This window comes from Panthera leo, chromosome E2 (assembly GCF_018350215.1).
Source record: "Panthera leo isolate Ple1 chromosome E2, P.leo_Ple1_pat1.1, whole genome shotgun sequence".
NCBI classification, from domain to species: Eukaryota; Metazoa; Chordata; class Mammalia; order Carnivora; family Felidae; genus Panthera; species Panthera leo.
In genome coordinates, this window is record NC_056693.1 from 3,211,525 (window position 1) to 3,232,927 (window position 21,403).

At 61.7% G+C, this 21,403-nt stretch overlaps 2 protein-coding genes across 4 annotated transcripts; both read left to right on the forward strand.

The window, feature by feature from the left end:
* Positions 1-4,556: 4,556 nt before the first annotated feature.
* PPP6R1 (protein phosphatase 6 regulatory subunit 1) lies at positions 4,557-17,269 on the forward strand. Of its 3 annotated transcripts, none has more exons than XM_042917668.1 (24): positions 4,558-4,853; positions 5,093-5,325; positions 5,598-5,784; positions 5,892-6,029; positions 6,124-6,189; positions 7,488-7,600; positions 7,686-7,799; positions 8,172-8,334; positions 8,419-8,571; positions 8,693-8,827; positions 9,167-9,231; positions 9,323-9,438; positions 9,525-9,610; positions 9,768-9,857; positions 9,943-10,040; positions 12,029-12,086; positions 12,181-12,362; positions 14,955-15,079; positions 15,176-15,323; positions 15,422-15,492; positions 15,595-15,676; positions 16,051-16,161; positions 16,243-16,321; positions 16,425-17,269. In XM_042917668.1, the coding sequence occupies exons 1-23, from the start codon at positions 4,728-4,730 to the stop codon at positions 16,316-16,318; spliced, it is 2,736 nt and encodes a 911-aa protein (XP_042773602.1). In that variant the 5' UTR covers positions 4,558-4,727; the 3' UTR covers positions 16,319-16,321; positions 16,425-17,269. The 3 variants fall into 3 exon arrangements, with proteins under 3 accessions (XP_042773604.1, XP_042773602.1, XP_042773603.1); XM_042917669.1 differs by having other exon boundaries at positions 16,243-16,314; XM_042917670.1 differs by lacking the exon at positions 16,243-16,321 and having other exon boundaries at positions 4,557-4,853.
* An 82-nt stretch (positions 17,270-17,351) lies between these two features.
* On the forward strand, positions 17,352-20,937 carry TMEM86B (transmembrane protein 86B). Its single transcript, XM_042917675.1, has 3 exons — positions 17,352-18,502; positions 18,751-18,997; positions 19,534-20,937. The coding sequence occupies exons 1-3, from the start codon at positions 18,452-18,454 to the stop codon at positions 19,914-19,916; spliced, it is 681 nt and encodes a 226-aa protein (XP_042773609.1). The 5' UTR covers positions 17,352-18,451; the 3' UTR covers positions 19,917-20,937.
* Positions 20,938-21,403: the final 466 nt, after the last annotated feature.

Here is a 21,403-nt window from a genome sequence, read left to right on the forward strand (position 1 = left end):
GGGATCTACAGGAAGGGGCCACTAGCTGCCCAGCACTGCCATGTCAGGACCACCTGCCTGAGCTGGCCGTTCTCACAGGACTCTTCCTGAGGGCTGTGAACGCATTTCACAGATGAGGAGATGAGGCTCCAGGATACCAGGTGCCTGGCCCAGGCTTACCCCATTAGAGTGAGAATGGAACCCCCCCCCCCCTCCGGCCCATCGATTCCCAGGGCTTCCAGCAAGTTCTGTTAAGTGGGAAGATGGGGTTGGCCATCAGGACTTGAGGTTGGAGTGAATTGAGAGTGTGTGTGTGTGTGTGTGTGTATGTGTGTGTGTGTGTGTGTGTGTGTCCCTGTTGTCCTGTTCTCCTGTATCTCCATCTCTGTTCTGTGTGGAGCTTGAGACGTGATGCTTGTAGGCACCAGCCGCCATTCACTTGCGTGTGATCCTTGCAGCCTCTCTGTTTTTTGGAGGAACGACCTTAGGTTCTGAGAGTTTAAGGGGCCACCTGGGTTCTGAGCCCCTGGAGTTCATTCCCCATACTACCCGGCACCTTCCTGTCTTACGGTGGGCGGGCCCTCCCCTGCCCACCCCTCCCCACCTCTCCCCACCTCTCCCCACCTCTCCCCCCTTCCCCCGCCCGCCCCTCCCCACCTTACACCGGCTCTCTGGAAAGCAGCTTGGGGAAGGAAACCCTAGCTGCTGTCCACAATCAACCCGTGGGAGAGGTTGGGGATGATGCCCTGATCCCGTGCCCTCTAACTAGGTGCTTTGGAAGTGGGTGGGCCTCAGCTTTGACAATTTCCGCCAGTAGACAGGATAGGGGGGCTGTCTGAGTCTTGGTGGCCACGGCCCTGTCCCTGTGGGCCCCTGTTCCCATGTCTGTCAAATGGGAATATTCACTCTCTTGTCTTGATGTGGAGCCCAGGTGCCCATGCTGGTGTGTAGGTTTTCAGGGGATGTTGTCTGGGCCCCATCCCCGCCCTGCCCCTCAGCTGTGGGGGGTCCCGCTTAGCTCAGGGATGTTGGGGTTGTGGAAGGGGGAACCTGTGCTTGCTTTCTGTGCTTCAGCTTCTCTGGCAGCTGGCGTCTGGTTAGCTCTGGGTGACTTGGACACAGAGTGAGGCCTGGCCCCGGCCCTGTCACCACAGGCTTGAGCAACTTTGGTTTTGTTTTTGGTAGTGGTTTTCGTTGAGATACAATTTATACGTCATGTGGTTCATTTATTTAAAGTGCACAAGTCAGTGGTTTCTAGTATATTCAGAGTTGTGCAGACATCACCGTAGTAGGTTTTTTTCATTGAGGTGTAACGGACAAAATTGTGTACATTCAATTTTAGAACTTTTGGGGTTTTTTTTTAGATATGCTTTTCCCAAAAGGAAATCTCATATCCATTAGCAGGCTCTCCCACCCCCACGCCCAGTCTCCCCCAGCTCCTGAAAGCCACTAATCTGCTTTCTGTCTATGGGTTTGCTTCTTGTGGACGTTTCACGTTAAGTGGCGTCCTACAACACGCAGTCCTTGGTGACTGGCTTCATTCCCTGGGCTTAGGGGGTCTTTTGAACTCTCTGGTCTCCCCCTCACGTGAGTCTCCAGTGGAGAAGGAGGTGGTGTGCTTGCCATATTGAGCTCCTTGCCTCTCACAGCCTGGTTGGTGGCTGCCCCTCAAGGGGGTCCTGGCCCCAGGTTTGCCCAGCTCAGTGCCTTGGGGCTGGTGAGTCACCTGTGCCAGCCCTTAGTTTTCTGGCCTGTAGCACAAGGCCTGTCACAGACTTGTTACCCAAAGAGAGAGGACGTCCGTCAAGCGTAGAAGGGTTTCTTGAGAAGGTCTAGGATCTCAGCAAATGGAGGGAATGGCCTGCATGCAAAGGAGAGTCGCTGAGTACTTTAGAGTGTGGGGGGTGATGTTCAATGTTTTCCCCGTCACACGGCCCGGGGGTGCACGCTCAGCACCAGCTCAGCCCTCCTCCCCTCCCCACCCCCACCTGTGACTGTGGTTTAACCGGGGGGGGGGGGGGGGGGGGCGGGGGGGAGGACATGGGAGGAGCGATGCCCTGGCAGATATGTCACCTGCTGCCTCAGAGGGGGCAGGGGCCTTATGCACGTGGGGGGTTGCAGACGGGGGTATCTTTCTGCTGCTATTTTGAACATAATCGAATCGCGTACCAGGTGCTGTGCAGGGTGCTGCCCCTGGGCGCTCACAGCAGCCTAACGAGGAAGGCTCTGCCTGTGCTGCCCGTCATCTGGTCAGGGCACCAGGGCACGTGCACCGTGTGACAGCACACTGTCGTGCAGACCGGGGTGCACATTCCAGAGCTGGTGGATGGAGGGGGTGCCAGAGCACTGCTTCCACCCTCTCGGGGGATAGACGCTTGGCAGGAGACCCCAAGGATGAGAAGGAGCCGGTTACTGGGACGTCCCAGGCCGGCGAGGCAGCAAGAGCAGAGTTGCTAAGAAGATCCCAGGCCAAGTGTGCTCTGCACACAGAAAAGCCGGTGTGTCCAGTGCAGGTGAGGAACGCGGTGTGAGGGCGGCTGGAGGAGCCAGCTCACACAAGCCTGCAGCCGGGGCAAAATTTAGACGTATCTGAGAGCGGAGGGAAGCTCTCAGGCTCCTGAGCAGACAGGACGTGGTCAGGTTCCATCTTAGCAAGACGGTCCTGGATGCCTGTGGAACAGAATGGAGAGAGGTGACGGGGCCTGGTCGGGGTGAGGGTTCTGCAGGTTAGAGAAGCGCCCCCAGTGGCTGAGTGATGGGCAGGTGTGCAGGCTGTGCCTCCCTGAATTCAGAGGTGTCTCCTGAGTAAGCGCTAGACTTGGAGCTGAGTGTCCCGCCAAGCCCCCGAGGACCGGGAAGGGGCTGGCCGTCAGAGTCTGGGTGAGGATGGCAGAGCCAGGCCGAGCTGGCCCTGCCCAAACTTGGGCCTGAGCCTGCCCGTTCCTCTGCAAGTGAACAGGACAAGGCCCCCCGCCCGGAGACTTTACCTTCCGGGAGCTTGGGTGGACAGTCACCTTTGTGCACCTCAGCATCCTCGCCTGTAAAATGGGGCCACCCATACCTTCTTGGGGGGCAGTCATGAGAGTAGGGGGAGATAAAGGCCAGACGGTCCTGAAAGCTGTCAGTACACAGCTGATGTGGGACATCAGTCTGGCATGTTAGGGAAGGGCCTCCCCCCGCCCATTCCTGTGATGCCGGGAGGCCTAGATGTCCAGCATGGTGCTGGGGCAGTGATGTCCTGCAGGGACCTCTTCAGGAGGGCCGGCCGCAGGCTGGGGGAGGCACACCCCTAAATGGCAGCTGCAGGATGACCTGTGAGGAGCCAGGCCGTAGCTTCCTCGGGGAGGCGCCGTGTAGGTGTGAGAGAGCCGGTGTGTGCCAGTGCTGTGGGAGTGGAGGTCCAAGGGGAGGCTGGGCTTGGCCCGAGCGGGCTGGAAGGCTGGCAGGGGCCCCTGGGGTCTCAAATGGCGAGACCCAGGGAGCCCTTTTGGGCTTCTGGCCGCGAGCGAACACCAGGCACTCAAGTTTGTGTTTTAGAAAAGTGGCCAGCGTGGAGTGGAGGGTGGAGGGCTAACGGGAGAGTCCCTGTGTGCTGTGGGACGGGACCTCTGGGCCTGTGGGAGGGCCCCCCGCCACCCTGGCAGGGACCTGGTGCCTGCTGCCGTCTCGTATGGTGGTGTCTACTCCACTCCACCTGCCGCCGTCCTGAGCCAGGGCCGAGGAATGGCCAGGGCCCCAGATCTGGGATCATTGCAAATTTAGAGCCACTTGTTCCTGGGCACGGCGGGAGGGCACGGCGGGTGGGGAGGACGCTTGGAGGTGAGTAGTCTCCCGCAGAGGCTGGGAGGGAGGGCTGGGTGCGGGGGGGCGGTGTCTCGAAGGGACCAAAGCCATGCGTGTGCCACTCTGCCCTGGCTTTGAGTCCTGGCTGCCTCCCGAGGGAGTCAGAGCCACTTTGTGCTCTGGGCCTGGGCTCCATTCCATGGTGGGTGGTGTGGGGCAGAGAAGGTGAGGGAGGGCCTCGCAGTCCATCCTCGGTGGCCTCTGCTTTAGGTGGTCTTCACAGGCAGGTGACGAATGTGAGCTCTGGTCAGCACCTGTGTGGTGCTGGGGAGCCCCCAACTTTCCTGGGCATGAGTTGCCTGTCTTGCAGTGGGGTGGCGACGTGTCCTCAGAGGGGGGCCACGGGTGCTCTGCGTGGGGGACTAGTGGCCTGGGAGCTTGGTGGCAAGTGCAGGGCAGGCCTAGCAGGAGGTCTGGACTGGGAGCCGTAGGCCTTTGTAGAGGCCTGGTTGAGTCCACGTGCATAGTGGGCTCAGACCCCCAGGCACCCAGGGAGTGCTCCCAGTGAAGTGCTCCTGGTGGTGCCTAACTACCTGTGCTGGGGTGGGTCGGGGGTGGGACGCAGCCTTGTCCTCCTCCCCACTGAGTCAGTTACCCTGTCCTGGTTCCTTTGGGCCCCAGTCAGCGGCTCTTCTGGGAGGGCCCCCTCCCCCGCTTTTCCTCTTCCTTGTCCCAGGCCCTGGGGGGGGGGGGGGGGGGGTTGGGTGTGTTTGTGTGTGTGTATGTAGAATCCAGGCAACAGCCACAGCCTGGAGACATCTCAGACTTCCCTCTGCCGCCGCCCCACGCCCTGCACGTGGCATGGTGATTTGCTGGGCTGGCCAGCAGCCCCATGCTGGCGACCATGGGGCATTTGAATTTGTTCAAATACAGATTGAAGCGAGTCTGATGCCAGAGGCTCCAGGATGAGCACTGCTCCCACCCGTACTCTCAGGGTCCCTGCCCAGATTTGGGACCGTGGACACAGGCCCTGGACGGGGACAGGATCGCAGGGGCTCTGCACAGCCTCAGGGCTCTTCTTTGCAGGCCACGTGTGTGCACCCCCAGCCCCTCTCCTCCCCCCCCCCACCTCCGCCCCCAGACTTCACCCGCGACTGGGGGCGGAGGGCTGGTCAGGGCCATTGGCCTCAGGTGTGCACTACCCTTTGGACTAGAGGGTGGCCCTGTCAGGCTGCCATGGTCATCCAGCAATAGGTGGCTGAGGTGGAGGGAGTGGGGCGTGGCGGGGCAGAGCCGGCAGAGGCGGGTGTGTGACAGGCCCCGCCCCCAGGGCGCCATGTTTTGGAAGTTTGACCTGCACACGAGCTCACACCTCGACGCGCTGCTGGAGCGGGAGGACCTAAGCCTGCCCGAGCTACTGGATGAAGAGGACGTGCTGCAGGAGTGCAAGGTCGTCAACCGCAAGCTGCTGGACTTCTTGCTGCAGCCGCCGCACCTGCAGGCCATGGTGGCCTGGGTCACCCAGGAGCCGCCCGCCAGCGGGGAGGAGCGGCTACGCTACAAGTGAGCCCCACCCCGTCCGTCCCGGCCACTGCCCTACTTGGGCCCCGTGCAGGCGGGGGGCCGGGAAGCAGGGGTGAAGGCGGATGTCAGAGGTCACCTGGGGGTGGGCCTGGGAGAAGGGCGGTGGGGGTCGGGTCCAAGCTCAGGTTGACTGTAGCCTTGGGGGCAGTGGGGAGCCACGAGTGGGTTCTGACAGGAGGGCATGGGAAGGCAAGGATGGCCCCGCCAGCTTCCCTGACATTTGCCACCCTTTTTGGACGTGAACCCCCCAGGTACCCGAGCGTGGCCTGCGAGATCCTGACCTCAGACGTGCCCCAGATCAACGACGCGCTGGGTGCTGACGAGTCCCTCCTGAACCGGCTCTACGGCTTCCTGCAGAGCAGCGGCAGCCTCAACCCACTGCTCGCCAGCTTCTTCAGCAAGGTCATGGGCATCCTTATCAACCGCAAGACAGACCAGGTACCGCCGCACCAGGGCCAGGGCGGCGGGCAGGCGGGCAGGTGCGCGGGCCCTGCTGGGTCGGGCCGAGTGACGAGCCTGACGAGCGCTGCCCCTCTGGCCCCCAGCTCGTGTCCTTCCTGCGGAAGAAGGACGACTTCGTGGACCTACTGCTGCAGCACATCGGCACCTCGGCCATCATGGACCTCCTGCTGCGTCTCCTCACCTGTGTGGAGCGGCCGCAGCTGAGGCAGGACGTGGTCAACGTGAGTGTGGGGGCGGGGCCTGCTGGGAGGGGGTGGGGCCTGCCGGAGGTGGGCGGGGCCGGTGAGCCGAGCGCCCCTCCTTCTCACCCCCCAGTGGCTCAATGAGGAGAAGATCGTGCAGCGGCTCATTGATCAGATCCACCCGTCAAAGGATGACAATGTGAGTGTCCCCTACTCGCCTGCTGTTCGTACCTGTGGCCCGGCCTCTTCCCTCAGATCTGCTCTTCACACCGGCTTTGCCCCCTCCTCCCTTCCTAAGAGGTGAACTGGTGAAGAAGGGAAGCTTTAGAACCTGGTGTGTGCATGCCCTTGAGGCTCTCGCTGAGAGTAAGAGGGGCCGGACCCACACGGACGGGGTCTGGTGAACCAGGACCTTGCCCAGCATCTGATGGGTCGCAGCCTGGCGAGGGGCCTCGGGCTCTAGGCCCCCTCACTGCCAGCCTCCCCCCCCCCCCCCCCCCCGCCCCCTCCCCTGCTGACTGTGACCTGGCAGATAGACCCTACTTGTGCTTCAGAGAATCCGTACAGAGGTTCCGCATCCTCACTGCAGCTCACGGGGCCTCGCCATATCTTCCGGAGCTGCTGGCTTACAGAGCCGAGGCCCACGGGCTTGGGGAGTTAGCCCTGGACATCTAGCCAGTATCCGTCCCTGTAGGGTGAGGGCTGTGCAGGCCTTGTGGCACAGGAGCTCTGAAGAGTGAGCGGCCCGTGGTCCGGGTGGGTCTGGGGTCTGCACAGGTGGGCCCTGGCAGCTGCTCAGTAGGTTACCCTCAAGAGTTGTGTTCATGTTTCTCTCTTGGCTTTTCTTTGTAACAGCTTTGTTGAGATATAGGTTACGTGCCATGTGGATCACCTATTTAGAACACAATTCAGTGGTTTCTGGCGTGTTTACAAAATTGTGTGATTATTGCCACATTGTTTTAGAATATTTTTTCATTACCCCAGAAAGGAAATGCTGTGCCCATTAGCTGTCACTCCATTGCCTTGCGGTCCTCCAGCCCCTAGCAGCCACCAGTCTGCTTTCTGTCTCTGGGTTTGCTTTTCCTGGACTCACTGTACGAATGGAATCACGAAATACATGGTTTTCATGACTGGCCTCTTTGCTCACCTGTGTTGTGGCATGTCAGTGCTCCGTCCCTTCCTGAGGCTGAGGAATGTTCTGGCATGCAGACACATCACCGGTATTTATCCACTCACCAACGCTGGACATCTATCTGGTCGTTCCCTCCTTTGGCTATAGCAGATGGGGTGTCACCTTCTCCAGGAAGCTTTCCTGGGTTTCCCGTTTCTTCGTCATCTGTCCTCTCCCAGCATTTGGTGTCTTCGTTTTTTTTTCCCTCGGCATTTGTTTCCCCATGTCTGTGTTTCCCCATGTCTGTGTTCCTACAGGCCAGCTGGTCAGCTCACGAGGGCCCAGCAGCTGGGCTGGTGTCCTCAGCTCTCTGTTTGCCTCCCCAGCAACATTCCAATGCGTCCCAGTCCCTGTGCGACATCATCCGCCTGAGCCGGGAGCAGATGATCCAGGTCCAGGACAGCCCAGAGCCTGATCAGCTGTTGGCCACCCTGGAGAAGTGGGTTTGCGGGGCAGTTCCCAGGCCCAGGGAGGGAAACTGTCCAGAGCCCTGCACCCTGACCCCGCCCTGTCCCCTGCCCCAGGCAGGAGACGATCGAGCAGCTCCTAAGCAACATGCTGGAGGGAGAGCAGAGCCAGTCTGTCATCGTGAGCGGGATCCAGGTGCTGCTGACCCTGCTGGAGCCCAGAAGGCCAAGGTGAGGGGGGCCAGCCCCCCAGGTGGCTGAGCCATCCCTCAGAGCCCTGCCTTCGCATCTAGAGGCGAAAGTCATGGGGACATGGCCTCTACAAGGGCTGGCCCCTTCTTGGTGGTCACTTAGGGTCCCGGGAAGAGAGTCCTCTGCTCATATCTGAGGCCAAATAAGCCGCCTGTGGCTTGGAGGTAGCTGTCTGAATCCAGGGCCCTTCAGGTGGTTGCCTGAGACAGTGGGGCCTGTCCTGCACAGTCCCTGAGCACCCGCCCCTGGTCCTTGCCCTACCCTTCCCAGGGAAGCAGTTTTTCACTCCCAGAAGTGCCACACGTGTGCATATCCATGCACACAGGTCCTCTGTCCTGTCCCCTACCACAGGTCTGAGTCTGTGACCGTGAACAACTTCTTTAGCAGTGTGGACGGGCAGCTGGAGCTCCTGGCCCAGGCGACCCTGGACAGCACCACGTCCAGCGTAGGTGCCCTGCACGCCCTGCGCCCACGCCTTGGCCGTTTCCACCAGCTCCTGCTTGAGCCCCCCGAGGTGGGCTGGGGTGCCGGGGAGGGAGGGTGGCAGGGAGGGTGGCCCCACATCCCGGGCAGCGCTAAGCCACCCCTCTGCCTGTAGCTGGAGCCGCTGCGTACTACGTGGGGCAGCCTGGCCCCACCACTGGGCAACACCCGGCTGCACGTGGTCAAGCTGCTGGCCAGTGCCCTGAGCGCCAACGATGCAGCCCTGAGCCAGGAGCTCCTGGCACTGGATGTGCCCAACACCATGCTGGTGCGGAGGGTAGGGGGGTGGGGGGCCGAGGGGGTCAGGACTGGGCGGGGGCCCCTGGGCAGGGCTAGGGGCACAGGGCAGGTGGGGGGCCTCGGCGCCAGCCTGTGCTTCCCCCACCCAGGACCTCTTCTTCCACTACGTGTTCAACAACTTCCTGCATGCCCAAGTGGAGTCGTGTGTGAGTGCCATGCTGAGCGCTGGGCCTCCTTCCGACAGTGGCCTCGAGACACCTGCTCCAAACCCTGTCGTGAAACATGTGAGCTGGGCTCCCAGGTCCCCTTCTGTCCCCTCCTGTCCCCTCAGGTGGGCTCTGCCCCAGGTCTGCCTGCTGGGCGCCTGTGCATGCTGGGGGTGGGGCTCGGCCTTGTCTTAGGTCTGTCTTCGAGAAATGGGGGGTGATGTGCAGGTAGGTGCAGGATGTGGTGCCCTCAGGGCAGCGGGTGTCCTGGGAGACAGAGGGATGGCCTCCCTGGATCTAGCCCAGGGCCTCAGGGAGGAGCTGTCCAGCAGCACCTCCATGGGGGTGGGGCTGGAGGGACGCAGGGGAGGAGGGGCGGAGTCTGGCCCCGCCCCCACACCCACCCTGCTGTCCCAGCTGCTGCAGCAGTGCCGCCTGGTAGAGCGCATCCTGACCTCCTGGGAGGAGAACGACCTCGTGCAGTGAGCATCCCCCGGGCCCCCTGCCCCCAGGGGAGGGCGGGGCAGGGGCAGGTGTGGCCAGTGTCCAGCTTCGGCCTCTGATCTTGTCCAGGTCTGCAGGGGGCCCTCGCAAGGGCTACATGGGCCACTTGACGAGACTGGCCAACGCCCTGGTGCAGAACGCGGAGAAGGGGCCCAACGCTGAGCAGCTGGGGCAGCTGCTGAAGGGTGAGGGCCTGGGCACACCCCAGCTCTGGAGGGCAGGGGAGGACGCCGTGGGGCCCCTCACGACCTGTCCCCTTCCCTCGGAGCAGACCTGCCCAGTGAGCAGCAGGAGCAGTGGGAGGCCTTCGTGTCCGGACCCCTGGCAGAAACTAACAGGAAGAACACAGTGGACCTGGTGAGGCTGATTCTCCCCTCCATCGGGGTTCTCCCCTGCGCACACCCCTCCGGTCCTCGCCCCTACTCGCCCATACCTCCCCCGCCCTGGTCCTCACCCCTATCCGCCCACACCCTGCCCACCTTGGTCCTCACTCCTGCCTGCCCACCCGTCCCAGGTGAGCACCCACCACCTGCACTCCTCCAGCGACGATGAGGACGACCGGCTCAAGGAGTTCAGCTTCCCGGAGGAGGCGGTGCTGCAGCAGGTGGGCTGCGGGGCGGGGAGGGGGGCTACCCTGCTCCTCCGGGCCCCACCCAGCCCCTGACCACCGCCCCGCCCCTCCTCCGCAGGCCTTCATGGACTTCCAGATGCAGCGCATGACCTCTGCCTTCATCGACCACTTTGGCTTCAACGACGAGGAGTTTGGGGAGCAGGAAGAGAGTGTGAAGTAAGTGTGCCCTCCCTGACAGGGTGGGGGCACGGGGCCGTGGGTCGGAAAGTGAGCGCTCACCTGCCCTGTGGCTCCTCCTGCCATCTTTCCCATCTTCCCTGGTGTGGGTGGGGGCAGGCCTTGTGCCGAGCTGGGCCTGAGCTGGGCCGTGTGGAGCTCCTGGGATGGGTCCTCGAAGCCGGAGTGGCCCCCACATCCCCTCGCCTGCACAGGCCCCAGGCTGACAGGAGAAATTTTCTCAGTGACTAGTTGTGCTTCTTTGTAATTGTGGTGTAATAATATTTTAACTTGGTGTTGCCGTCACCAACTTTCTTCTTTATTTTCCGAGCTTTCCAGCACAGGTATTTGTTGCTTTTATAGTCAAGAGAAGAAAATTAGGATTTTCTAACATCGCGTAAATTGCGTGAGCAATCTAGTGGCAGCAGTTGGAAGGTAGCAGAGGACCAGTGGCTGAGTGTCACTTGTGGGGGCTGGGGGGCCACGATGTCCCTGGGTCGGGGGCAGCTGAGCTGAGGTCCCTGTCTGCGTTTGCTTCATCGCTAGCAGTGTGTTGGGTGCTTCTTGGGTGGTGTCCTATCATGTGCCCACCATCCTCCTCTGCTTAGGGCTCAGGAGCCCCGTTAGAGCTGGGGAGACTGAGGTGCGTGTTGGCCAGTGTGGGAGCAGGATCACTGCTGCGTGATGGGCACTGGCTGGCGACTGGGCTGCCTCACCTATGTGGACGTGAGCTCTGTGTCCGCTGCTACCCTGCCCAGCTCAGAGCCTGGTACATGGATGGCCTGGCGGTTCTGGCTGTGTTTCCGAGCCCTGGACCCTAGAGAAGACCCTGCCCTGGTGGAGGACAGTGTGGGGACCACCAGCTGTCCTCTTGATGGAAACTGTTGCCTCCACCGTCACATCATTTCCAGTGGGGCTACAGACTCTTTTAAAAAACCTCGGAAGCCGTGAAGTGTTGTAGAATGGAAGGTAGATGAATATTTTTAGGATGTTGGAGCTGAAGACGTTGCCTGGCAGGGCTCAGGCTGCCAGAGTGGACTGCTCAGCCGGGACCAGCTCTGCGTGTCTGGGTGGAGAGGTCGCGAGGACACCGCGTGGGCGTGTCTGCTCGGTGTCGGGAGCTGGGACAGCGCTCCGATCACTGACCTCCATTTGTCCACAGATCTTCGTGGCAGTGTTTCCTGGGGGGAGGGGGGCACGTGGTAACGTGGGAAGTATCCGTAACGTGGGGGACGGACAGATGTCCGACGCCGCCAGAGAAGTGAGTGAAGGACACGAGGCGGAGACTGGCGGGGGGAGACTAAGTGACGCTCCCGGCAGCACTTTGTGTCGGCATCGAAAGCGCGTGCGCTGACTTCCCTGGAGCTGGAAGTGTTTCGTGGGGCTTTCAGAAAGGGAGTTGAGCAGAGGGAGCTGGGTGTCGGCCCGGTGAGAGGGGTGAGAGGCCGAGAGGCGTGAGAGGCGGGCGGGATGGGGCGAGTCCCAGCCCGAGACTCGCCCCGCTCCAGCTGGGGCTGGACGTGCGGGCCGTGTGTGCTGTGGCCCGGCGCTGGGAACCTCCGGCTCTCACTCGTCGGAGACAGGAGGGATGACGACAGCCCCCACTTGTGGCCCGTGGCCACGGTCTCACTCGGTTTTGTTTCTTTGGTCTCTGCTTAAATTGCACGCGGCCTGCTCCAGCTACCAGAGGCCCAGGGCAGCACGGGGACAGAATAGGGAACAGACAGAGTAGGTGCCGTTCGTCAGAGTCGGCACACGGTTGCGTCTCCATTTCTGACCGTGCCGCGTTGGGCCCAGTCACCGTGGGCACTAGCCTGTCTCCCCGGGGAAGCGTGTGCCTGCGTAAGGAGCTCACCTCGACGGTAATCTTTACGCCTCGACGGGCGTCCCTGTGTGAGGGCTGAGACAGGAGACGGAGGCGTTCTGTGCTCCACCTCGAGATGCCCTGACGCGGCCACTGCCTCACTGCTGTGGCACTTCCCTCCTAGCGCGCCATTCGACAAGACCGCCAACATCACCTTCTCCCTCAACGCCGACGACGAGAACGTGAGTACCCCCCGTTCCTGGCCGTGCGGGGGTGGGGGTGGGGGGTCCTGCAGACAGTGCCGCCCACCCCAGCCTCCCGCCCTGCACCCCGCAGCCCAATGCCAGCCTGCTGGAGATCTGCTACAAGGACCGAATCCAGCAGTTTGATGACGAGGAGGACGAGGACGAGGACGAGGAGGAGGGCCAGGGCTCCGGGGAATCTGATGAGGAGGATGGTGCCTGGCAGGGCCGCCAGCTGGCCAGGGGAGCCCGTCTGGGCCAGCCCCCGGGTGTGCGGTGAGTCCTCTCCGCCTCCTGCAGCCGGGAGCCCGGCGCGCGGGACGGTCGGGGCCCCGAGATGTGGTTTTCGCCCGCTAGTGTGGATGAGAAGCGTGAGAACGTGGTGTGTGTATTAGGTGGGGCACTTCGGTTTTGAATGCCAGAAACCCAGCTAAGCTGAGGTCGGCTACAGAGGGCATAGGGCAGTGGCTTGTGTGTGGCCGGAGAGAGGTGGGTCCTTGAGGAATGGCCTGGTGCAGGTGAATCTGTCTCTCCGCTCTGTTCTCCCCGTGTTCGCTCTCGTTCGGGTGTCCCCACAGAGCCACCGACGTGGCATTGGTGTGCCTTCGCTCCAGTACAGGAGAGGCGGTGATGGTGTCTCCCGTACAGGCTGTGACCAGCTCTCTGCACGCCCCAGATTCGTGCCTGGTGAACAGGTGCTCAGGGCCTTTGTCCCTGTGGTTTCTGGCTTGAGGATTACACTGTGTAGTTTTAACTTTTTCGTGCACAGCCGCACAGACACCCCTTTGCCAGCACCTGGATGAGGGAGTGGAGCCATCCCCTTGCCACTGTGTCCCCTGAAGGTGGCGCTGTCCTGACTTCCTGCCCGGTAGATTTTGCCTCCTCCTCCTGCTTGTGAGGTCTTCACACACACACACATCCCCCCTCCCCACCATGGCTGTGGTTGTGTTTCACTTCCCATCTGCTGGGCGTGCTGTTGTGTTACTGGCCCGGCTGGTGTGTACTTGTGTGTGTCCTTGAACACCCCAGTCATGACTCACCCCACGTTCTCTTCCAAGAGTCTCACAGTTAGGCTTTTGATCCCGTGGTGAGCTGTGTGTGCACGGTGTGAAGTGGGGGTCCAGCTTCCTCTTCTCTCTGTGTGAATGTCTTCCCAGCACCTCTTGTCGAAGAGACTGCCCTGTCGCCACTGAATGGACCCGGTGCCCTTGTCACACATCATTTGACTGTATGTGTGGGTTAATACTGGCCTCTTTGGTCCATTGGTCCTTATGCCAAGACCTCCTTGTCTTTAATTTTTTTTGTTTTCATTAAAAAATTTTTTTTTAATGCTTGTTTATTTTTGAGAGAGAGAGTCAGAGTGTGAGGAGGGGAGGGGCAGAGAGAGAGGGAGACACAGAATCCCAAGCAGGCTCCAGGCTCTGAGGTGTCAGCACAGAGCCGGATGCAGGGCTTGAACCTACGAACCGTGAGATCATGACCTGAGCTGAAGTTGGACGCTTAACTGACTGAGCCACCCAGGCACCACCCCCTAATTTCTTTTGTTATTTTACTGAGAGAAAGAGAGAACATAGGAGCAGAGGAGAGGGATAGAGAGGGACAGAGAATCTTAAGCAGGCTTTATGCTCATCTCAGAGCCTGATGTGGGGCTCAGTCCCATGATGGTGAGATCATGTGACCTGAGCTGAAATCAAGAGTCAGACCCTCAACTGACTGAGCCACCCAGGCGCCCCATCCCTGTTTTGATTACTGTCGTGTTGTATTTTTGAAATCAAGAAGCGTGAGGACTGCAAGTTTGTGGTTGTATTTCAAGACTGCATGGCCTATTCAGGGTCCCTTGGGATTCGGTGTGAATTTTAGCATCAGCTTGTTAATTTCAACAACTGAAGCCAGCCAGGGTTGAGAGGGCCCATCTGGAACCTGTAGGTCAGCTCAGGTCGTGCCCTGCGAGCCCCATCCCATCCTCCAGTCCGTGAACACAGAACGTCTTTTTTCTGTTTGGGTCTTTTGTAGGGTATAAGTTTCATGCTTCCTGTGTTAAATTTATCCCTACATATGTTACATAAGTGGAATTTTGAGATTGTCACAAGTGTACAGAAATAGAGTGGGTTTTTGCACGTTGACGTTGTGTTCTGCGGCACTCGCTCTGACAGTCTTAGCGGATTCCTTGGGGTCGTCTGAACACAGTCACGTCATCTGCAGTTAGAGCTTTACTCCTCCTCTTCTGATCCGGATGCCTCTTAATTCGTTGTTTTGCCTCCTTGGCCTCCAGTATGGTCCTGAGCAGAAGTGGAGAGCAGCCCCGGTCTTGCTCCTGGCCTTGGGGAGCATCTGGGCTTCCTCCACCTTGTGTGATGGCCCTTGTGGGTTTAGGAGATGCGCTGCCGCCCCCCCGCCCTGACTCTGGAAGCTCCCTTCTGCTCTCTCTTTGCTGAACGTCTGCGTTGACTCTCAGCTGTGTGCAGATGGGTCCCTTTCCAGTCGGTAACCATTCACACCATGGTGCATTCGGCATCTTAGGAGCCATGTCATTTCTTAACCATTCCCCAGTTGGCGACACATAGGCCAGTCGGGCTGTCCCCCGGGCTGGGGTCATGTGTCAGTCGATACTTAGAGCACAGTTTTGGAGCAGCCGCCCCGAGTGTGTGGTTGGAAGGAGAGTGTCAGGTCAGGGGTGGGGGCGGGGAGGCTGTTCTCGTTAAGGATGGGCTTTGGCATCTGTTCACCCCATGGGCCCCGGAAGGCCCTGACCTGCCTGTGCTGTGGCTTCCCTGCCGCCCCCACTCGTCCATCCCTTCTGTCGTCCCCGGGTAGTGAGGACACCTGGCTATGTCTCAGCATAGCCGCTGACCGGTGGTTTCCGGGCAGGAGTGGAGGCAGCACAGACAGCGAGGATGAGGACGATGAGGAGGACGAGGATGACGGTGACAGCCGAGCAGCCGGTGGGAGGACCAGGCCCCCCTGTCACCCCGGCCCTGGCCCCCAGCCTCCAGGTGGGTGAACACAACACACAGGGTGGGGCATGCCGGGGCGCACGTGGGGTGTCCGCCTGCCGTGCTCACCCCTCCCTCCTCCCTCCCCCTGCCCAGGCCCCAGCTGGCCAGCCACCTTTGACCCAGTGCCTACAGACACCCCGACCGGCTCCCGAGACTCTGGGGAGAAGGAGCCGAGCTCTGGTCTCCTTGCCCCACAGGGGCCCCTCGGCGCTCCCCGGGACCTCTCCACCCTGCAGCTCAGGTAAGGCCGCAGTGGCTACCCAGTCCCTGGGCCCCTGGGCTGGAGCGCTGACTCCAGCTGGCCCTTGAGCTGCTCCCCCCACCTTGCCTTCCCCCCAGGTCTCAGGACCCCGCGTCCCCCTCAGCACCTCAGGAAGCCACAGACGGCAGCACAGTAGCGGAGCCCTCGGGTGAGCGTCGCCTGCCCAGCCCCGCCGCCCACCCCGTTGTCCCCTGGCCTTGCTCATGCCCGGCCTCGCTGAGCTCAGGTCTCCTGGCCTCTCTCCGCACAGCCCCCTGCCAGGCCTTGGTCAGCTTCGGGGACCTCCAGGCCACCCTCAGAGGGACACGCTCCACTCCCAGCTCCTTGAACAGGTGAGCGGCTCGGGAGACAGGTGGAGCCTGGCCCCTAGGTTGGTCCTGCCCTGGAGTTGCTCCGAATGGCCCTCAGAGGACCCCCCAGGTCTGCACTGCGGCCTCGGGGCCTTGTGGCGACTGAGGGTCCGCTGCTGTGCCTGCGCCCACGTGTGGATGCCACAGAGGACCCTGGAGCCTAGGGCTGCAGGGCTGGGAAGGCTCCCAGAAGCGGGCAGGCGGTGTGCAGAGCTATCTGGATCTCCTCCTGCCTGGTGGCTCCCAGGGGTCTCTGATGGGAGGGTCCACCCTGGGCTGTGCACCTCTTAGGGGTGGGAGGGTCCACAGGGTATTGGTGATGGGAGCCCCACTGACGATCCGCCCTCTACACACAGTGCAACCAGAGACCCTGCTACCTCCGTCCCAGCCCCCGCGGCCTGCCAGCACCCCCAGACCACAGAGGGGGAGAAGAGCCCAGAGCCCTCAGGGCTCCCCCAAAGCCAGAGGTGAGTATGGTGCGGCCTCCCAGGGCAGCCGGGGTCACGTGGGGGAGGCACTGACCTTCCTACATCTGTCTCCTCTGACAGTGCCCAGGCCCTTACACCACCTCCGATGTCCAGCGGCTCTGCCCCGGGAGGGCCAGCATCCCTGGGCTCCCAGTGAGTGGTGAGGGCTGGCTGGGGAGCAGCTGGGCTGGGGCTGGGCAGGCGGGGGGCTGCAGGGGTGGGGGCAGCGGGCTGCTCACCTGGGTCTCCCTCTTGGTTCCCAGGTAACTGCCTGGTCCTGGTGGTGGCGGCTGAATTCTCCGTACTCCACGTGGACCCGGCCCAAGTGGGGGCAGGGCGGGTCCCACGATGGCCCTGTTGCCCCATCACCCCCTCCCCCCCCATCTGCCCCCACGTTCTCTCCTCTGGACTCCCAGGAGCCTGGTGCCAGGGAGACAGGCCCCTACCCACCCCCATTTGCACTGAGAAAAGAAATTATGGAGTTTTGTCTCCTAGAATAAAGATACAGAGTCGAGTAGAGAGAAAGGAGAGAGAGAGAGACCTATATTATATATTATATAGAGAGAGTGGGTGGGTGGAGAGCCAGGAGGAGGCCAGGCGGGCGGGACAGCGGGTTGGACCTTCATCCCATCCCGAGGACATTGCCCCCCCCACCACCACGCCCCCAGCCTCCGGTGCAGATGCCCACACCCACACTCGGCTCAGGTCCGCCTCGGGGGAGGGCCCGAGTGGGGGCCGTGCCTTTGCCCAGACCCTTGCCCTGGACCCTGCACTTTGACCCGGGCTGGGGGCTAGAGGACCCCTGCCTGGCCCTGCTGCCTCTGTAGGAGCTGGCGGTCCCCATCCGAGGGGGTCTCTTCGGGGACATTCCTGTGGGGCCCTGATGCACTCACTGAGACTTCCGCACCTCCCATGGACCCCGGGGCGGGGGGTCGGCAGGGGTCTGGCTGGGGTCCCCTTCCCATGCCCGAGGGTCTGGGGTCCAGCCCAGCTGCCAAGTGACCTTGTCCCAGCTCCCCCTCCCCAGGCTGGCGTGAGTGTGCGTGTGTTCGTGCCCAGCTTCTATTTCATATTGCAAATATAAATAAATAAATACAGTTTAAGATTCCCACTGAGACCTTGAGTTCTGGGACTCGGGGAGGGGCAGCCCGAGCTGTCCTTGCACTGTGGCCTCGTGACCCCAGGTGTGGCCCGCAGAGCGCAGTTAGGCTCCTGGACCTCCTTGCTCTGCAGAGGGTGGGGTCACTCGGGCTCAGCGCAGGAGGAGTGCCTGGGGCAGAGGGGCAGAGCCCTGCCCAGCCCTGTCTGGGACCCGGTCCCCACAAGGTCCCCTGACCTGGGGTCTCTGTGTGTCCCGGCTCCTGGCTCCACACACAGGTGGCAGGTCTATCCCTGGCCTTGGCAGCGGTGGGTGGGGGAGCGACACGGCTGGGTGACCTTGCAGAAGCCCCTGAGCCTCAGCTCCTGCAGTGGAGCAGAGGGCGTCCGAGGTGGCCAGCCAACCAAGATAGGTGGGCACCTAGTAGTTCATGCCTTCTGAACTAGAAGTGAGGGACAGGCCAGGTGCACTTGCTGATGTGCACAGGAGCCTTTGTTCCGATGACTTCCAAAGCCGCAGACCAGCTCAGCAGTGATGACCTTGCCCAACCCGACACTGGCGTTCGCTCCTTGAGGAGGGTGCAAGGAGGCTGGCGTGGGGGCCGTCCAGGGCACGGGGAGGGCTTCGGGGTCCTGAGCGGGAGCCGAGGACCACGTGTGGCAGGGAGGCCAGAGTACAGGGGGGACCCCCAGGCAGTCTTTTGGGGGACACTGGGTGGGCAGGTGCAGAGGGAGTTTCCATCCAAGGTGGTCCTGCCTCCCGAGACGGGATGATGGGGCTCCGCTCCCCTGCTGAGGCGCAGGGAGTCCTGGGCATAGGGGAGGGTGTTGGAATCCTGCCCTGTGCTTCCTGACTGGTTGGGCATGGGGAGGATGTGAGGGGCACTTAACGGCCACACTCGGGCCGGGGGTGGGGAGGAGGCAGGTAGGGGGGTGCGCAGAAGGCAGGTCTAGCAGGTGAGGACAGGGTGCTGTGGGGGAGGAGGGACCCCTGGGTCCTGACCGGCACCTTATCGGTGGTGCCAGGTGGGGCCATCCCCAGGGCGGAGGAAGCATCTCCCTGAGCCCTGTTATCAGTCCCAGAGTCCACAGGACGCTCCTCGGGTTAACGTGTAACCACACGCTGTCCCCTCCACCCCCAAAGCCGCCTGTGCCCACATACGCACCAGTCTGGGGGGGGTCATAGGCCGACATGGACGCCTGGGAAGAGGGTCTGTCCCAAAAGCCTTGCTTCTCAGTCCAAGTGAGAGATGGCGGGTGTGGGAGGGGGTCTGGCCTGGGCACCAGGGGACCTGAGCAGCGTGGAGGAGCTGGGGGGTCCTGGCCCTCTCGGGGAGGCTGGGATCTGTGAGGTGGGACGTCCCGGTCCCTGAGCAGCCCCCACAACAGTGTGGCTGGGTTCGGGGCGGGGAGGGGGAGGGGCAGAGTGGAAAGCCCCCACACCCGAGCCCCAGCCCGGGTTGGGCTCAGTGACTCCCTTGTCCCCCAAAGCAGCTGCACCTGTGCAGGGGGCTGAGCCCGTTCCTCCTCACCTGTGCCATCTACTTCCTCCTCTGGATCCCTGAAGACCAGCCGTCCTGGATCAGCGCCCTTGTCAAGTGCCTGCCCGTCCTGTGCCTGGTGGTGTTCCTGCGGGCGGCGCGCTCGGACCGGGGCTACAGGGTGCTCCTGCAGGGGGCCCTCCTGTGCTCTGCCGTGGGGGACGCCTGCCTCATCTGGCCTGAGGCCTTCCTCTATGGTGAGCCCACGAGCACAGGCCCCTGCCCTCTCGTTCCCCTGAGGGGGCCGGGCAGCGTTCCCTGAGGAGGTGTGCGTGGTGTGGAGGGAAACAAAGGCGCTGCACGTGTTGCAGCCTTAGCTGGTCCAGGACGGCCTCACCAAGAAGGTAACGTCTTGAAGAGGGCGCAGGAGCCATCTGAGGAAGGATGGGCCAGAGGGACCAGCAAGTGCAAAGGCCCTGGGGTGGGAAGCCGCTGGCGAGTCAAAACGGGTGGGTGGGCAGGCGGGGCCGAGTGGGGAGCAGAGCAAGGTGGGGAGTCCGCGGACAGTTCTAAGTGGAGTGAGGATGGAATGCAGCGTGTTTTAAGGTCACTCTGGTGCTCGGGGAGAAGGGAGACCTGCACCGGGGAGGCGGGTACCGTAACCCCAGCAGACGGGTGCTGGGGCCAGGGTGCATGCTGGCACCTGGGGCGGGCCTTCCCTCGGGCTCTGCACTTCGAGGTGGCCACGTGGGGAAGCGGGCCCACCAGGCACCACCCCCCCTGTCTCCTCCAGGCGTGACGGCCTTCACCGTGGCTCACCTGCTCTACCTCTGGGCCCTCGGCCTCACTCCCCTGCGGCCGGGCCTCCTGCTGCCCATCGTCCCGGCCTTCCTCCTGTACAACGGCCTCGTGCTGCTGCACCTCCCCCCTGGCATGGTCCCCATGTTGGTGACCTACTCCCTGGTCCTGGCATCCATGCTGTGGCGCGGCCTGGCCAGGGGCGGGAGCGCCCGCTGGGGGGCCCTGCTCTTCACACTCTCGGATTCGGTGCTGGCCTGGGACGCCTTCGTGCAGTCCCTGCCCCACGCCCGCCTGGTGGTCATGACCACCTACTACGCCGCCCAGCTCCTCATTGCCCTGTCCGCCTTCCAGAGCCCCAGGCTCAAGTCCCGCTGACCACGGCTCGCACCAGCAGGTATCGGCCCCCTCCCCTCCCGCGAGGCCCTGGGCCTCCAGACTGACTGGCCTGGCCAGAGAAACCCCTGGGGGACAGCAGCCAGGCTCCTGGACTCCCGTCTGCAGGGGCCGGTCCACCCAGAGACACTTGAGAATCCCCCGTACCACCAAGTTCCTGCCGCCTTCCCTCTGGCCTGATTCTGGATGCCAGACCCCTCAACGACACCCGCGTTGGGGCGACCCGCCTGCCTGCCACCTGCCTCCCACGTCCACCTGCCCCCTTCCCTCTGGCCCGCTGGGATGGAGCCATCTCTAGTATTTGGGGAGGGGCCCCGGGGGAGGGCTGCCCACAATGACAACAAACGGTCCTTTCTCTTTTTCTTTCGTTAACAGACATACCACATTAACCGTTTTTGAATGTACGATTCAGTGACATTAAATACATTCACAGTGTTGTGCACTGAATCTTTCTTTTTAATTATCATTCTTGGGGTAAAAACTCTCACCGTGAGGTGGAGCCCGCGTGACACATTTTTAGGTGTCCGATGTAGTAACGCTAACCTCACGCGGGCCCGGTGCCTGGGCTTATGAGACGTGGAATCCCCCCAGTGCGCCAGGGTCAAAGTGCGTCCGCCGCTCGGGGAGTTCCAGACCCAGGTGACACCTGGGGGAGGGGCCTCACAAGGTCAAAGAAGGAGACCCCAGGGAGTGACCTCCAACGCCAGCACTCCCTCAGTGGGGTTGAGCAGGCCCCTTCGGTCAGGGTTTGGGGTGAATACCGAGAGGAGTCACGATCACGTGTGCCGAGCACCACGAAGTTGTCCGTGCTCGGAAGACACGCCTGCATGTGTGACATCAATGAAGGGTGTGCTCTCCGTTGCGCGTTGAGGGACTCTTACAGCAGTGGGGAGACTTCTACATCCACGCTGTGCTTTGGGGGACCCCCAGAGCCCCTCCCTATTTTAAGTTTTTATTTATTTTTGAGACAGACAGAGACAGAGCATGAATGGGGGAGGGTCAGAGAGAGAGGGAAACACAGAATCCAAAGCAGCAGGCTCCAGGCTCTGAGCTGTCAGCACAGAGCCTGACGTGGGGCTCGAACTCACGGACCGTGAGATCGTGACCTGAACCGAAGTCAGACGCTCAACTGACTGAGCCACCCAGGCGCCCCTTAAGTTTCTATTTAAATTCCAGTTAGTTACCTACAGTGCGGTACTGGTTTCCAGTGTGCGATATAGTCGTTCCACACTCCCACACAGCACCTGGTGCTCCTCACAGGTGCACGCGTTAATCCCCGTCACCTGTTTGCCCCATCCCCCCACCCCTGGTGACCACCAGTGTGTTCTCTTAATGTAGTTAGGAGTCTGCTTCTTCATTTGTCTTTTTTTCCCCCCTTTGCTCGTCTCTTAAAAGTCCTCATATGAGTGAAGTCCTGTGGTTTCTGTCTTTCTCTGACGTATTTCGCTAAGCATCATGCCCTCCGGTTC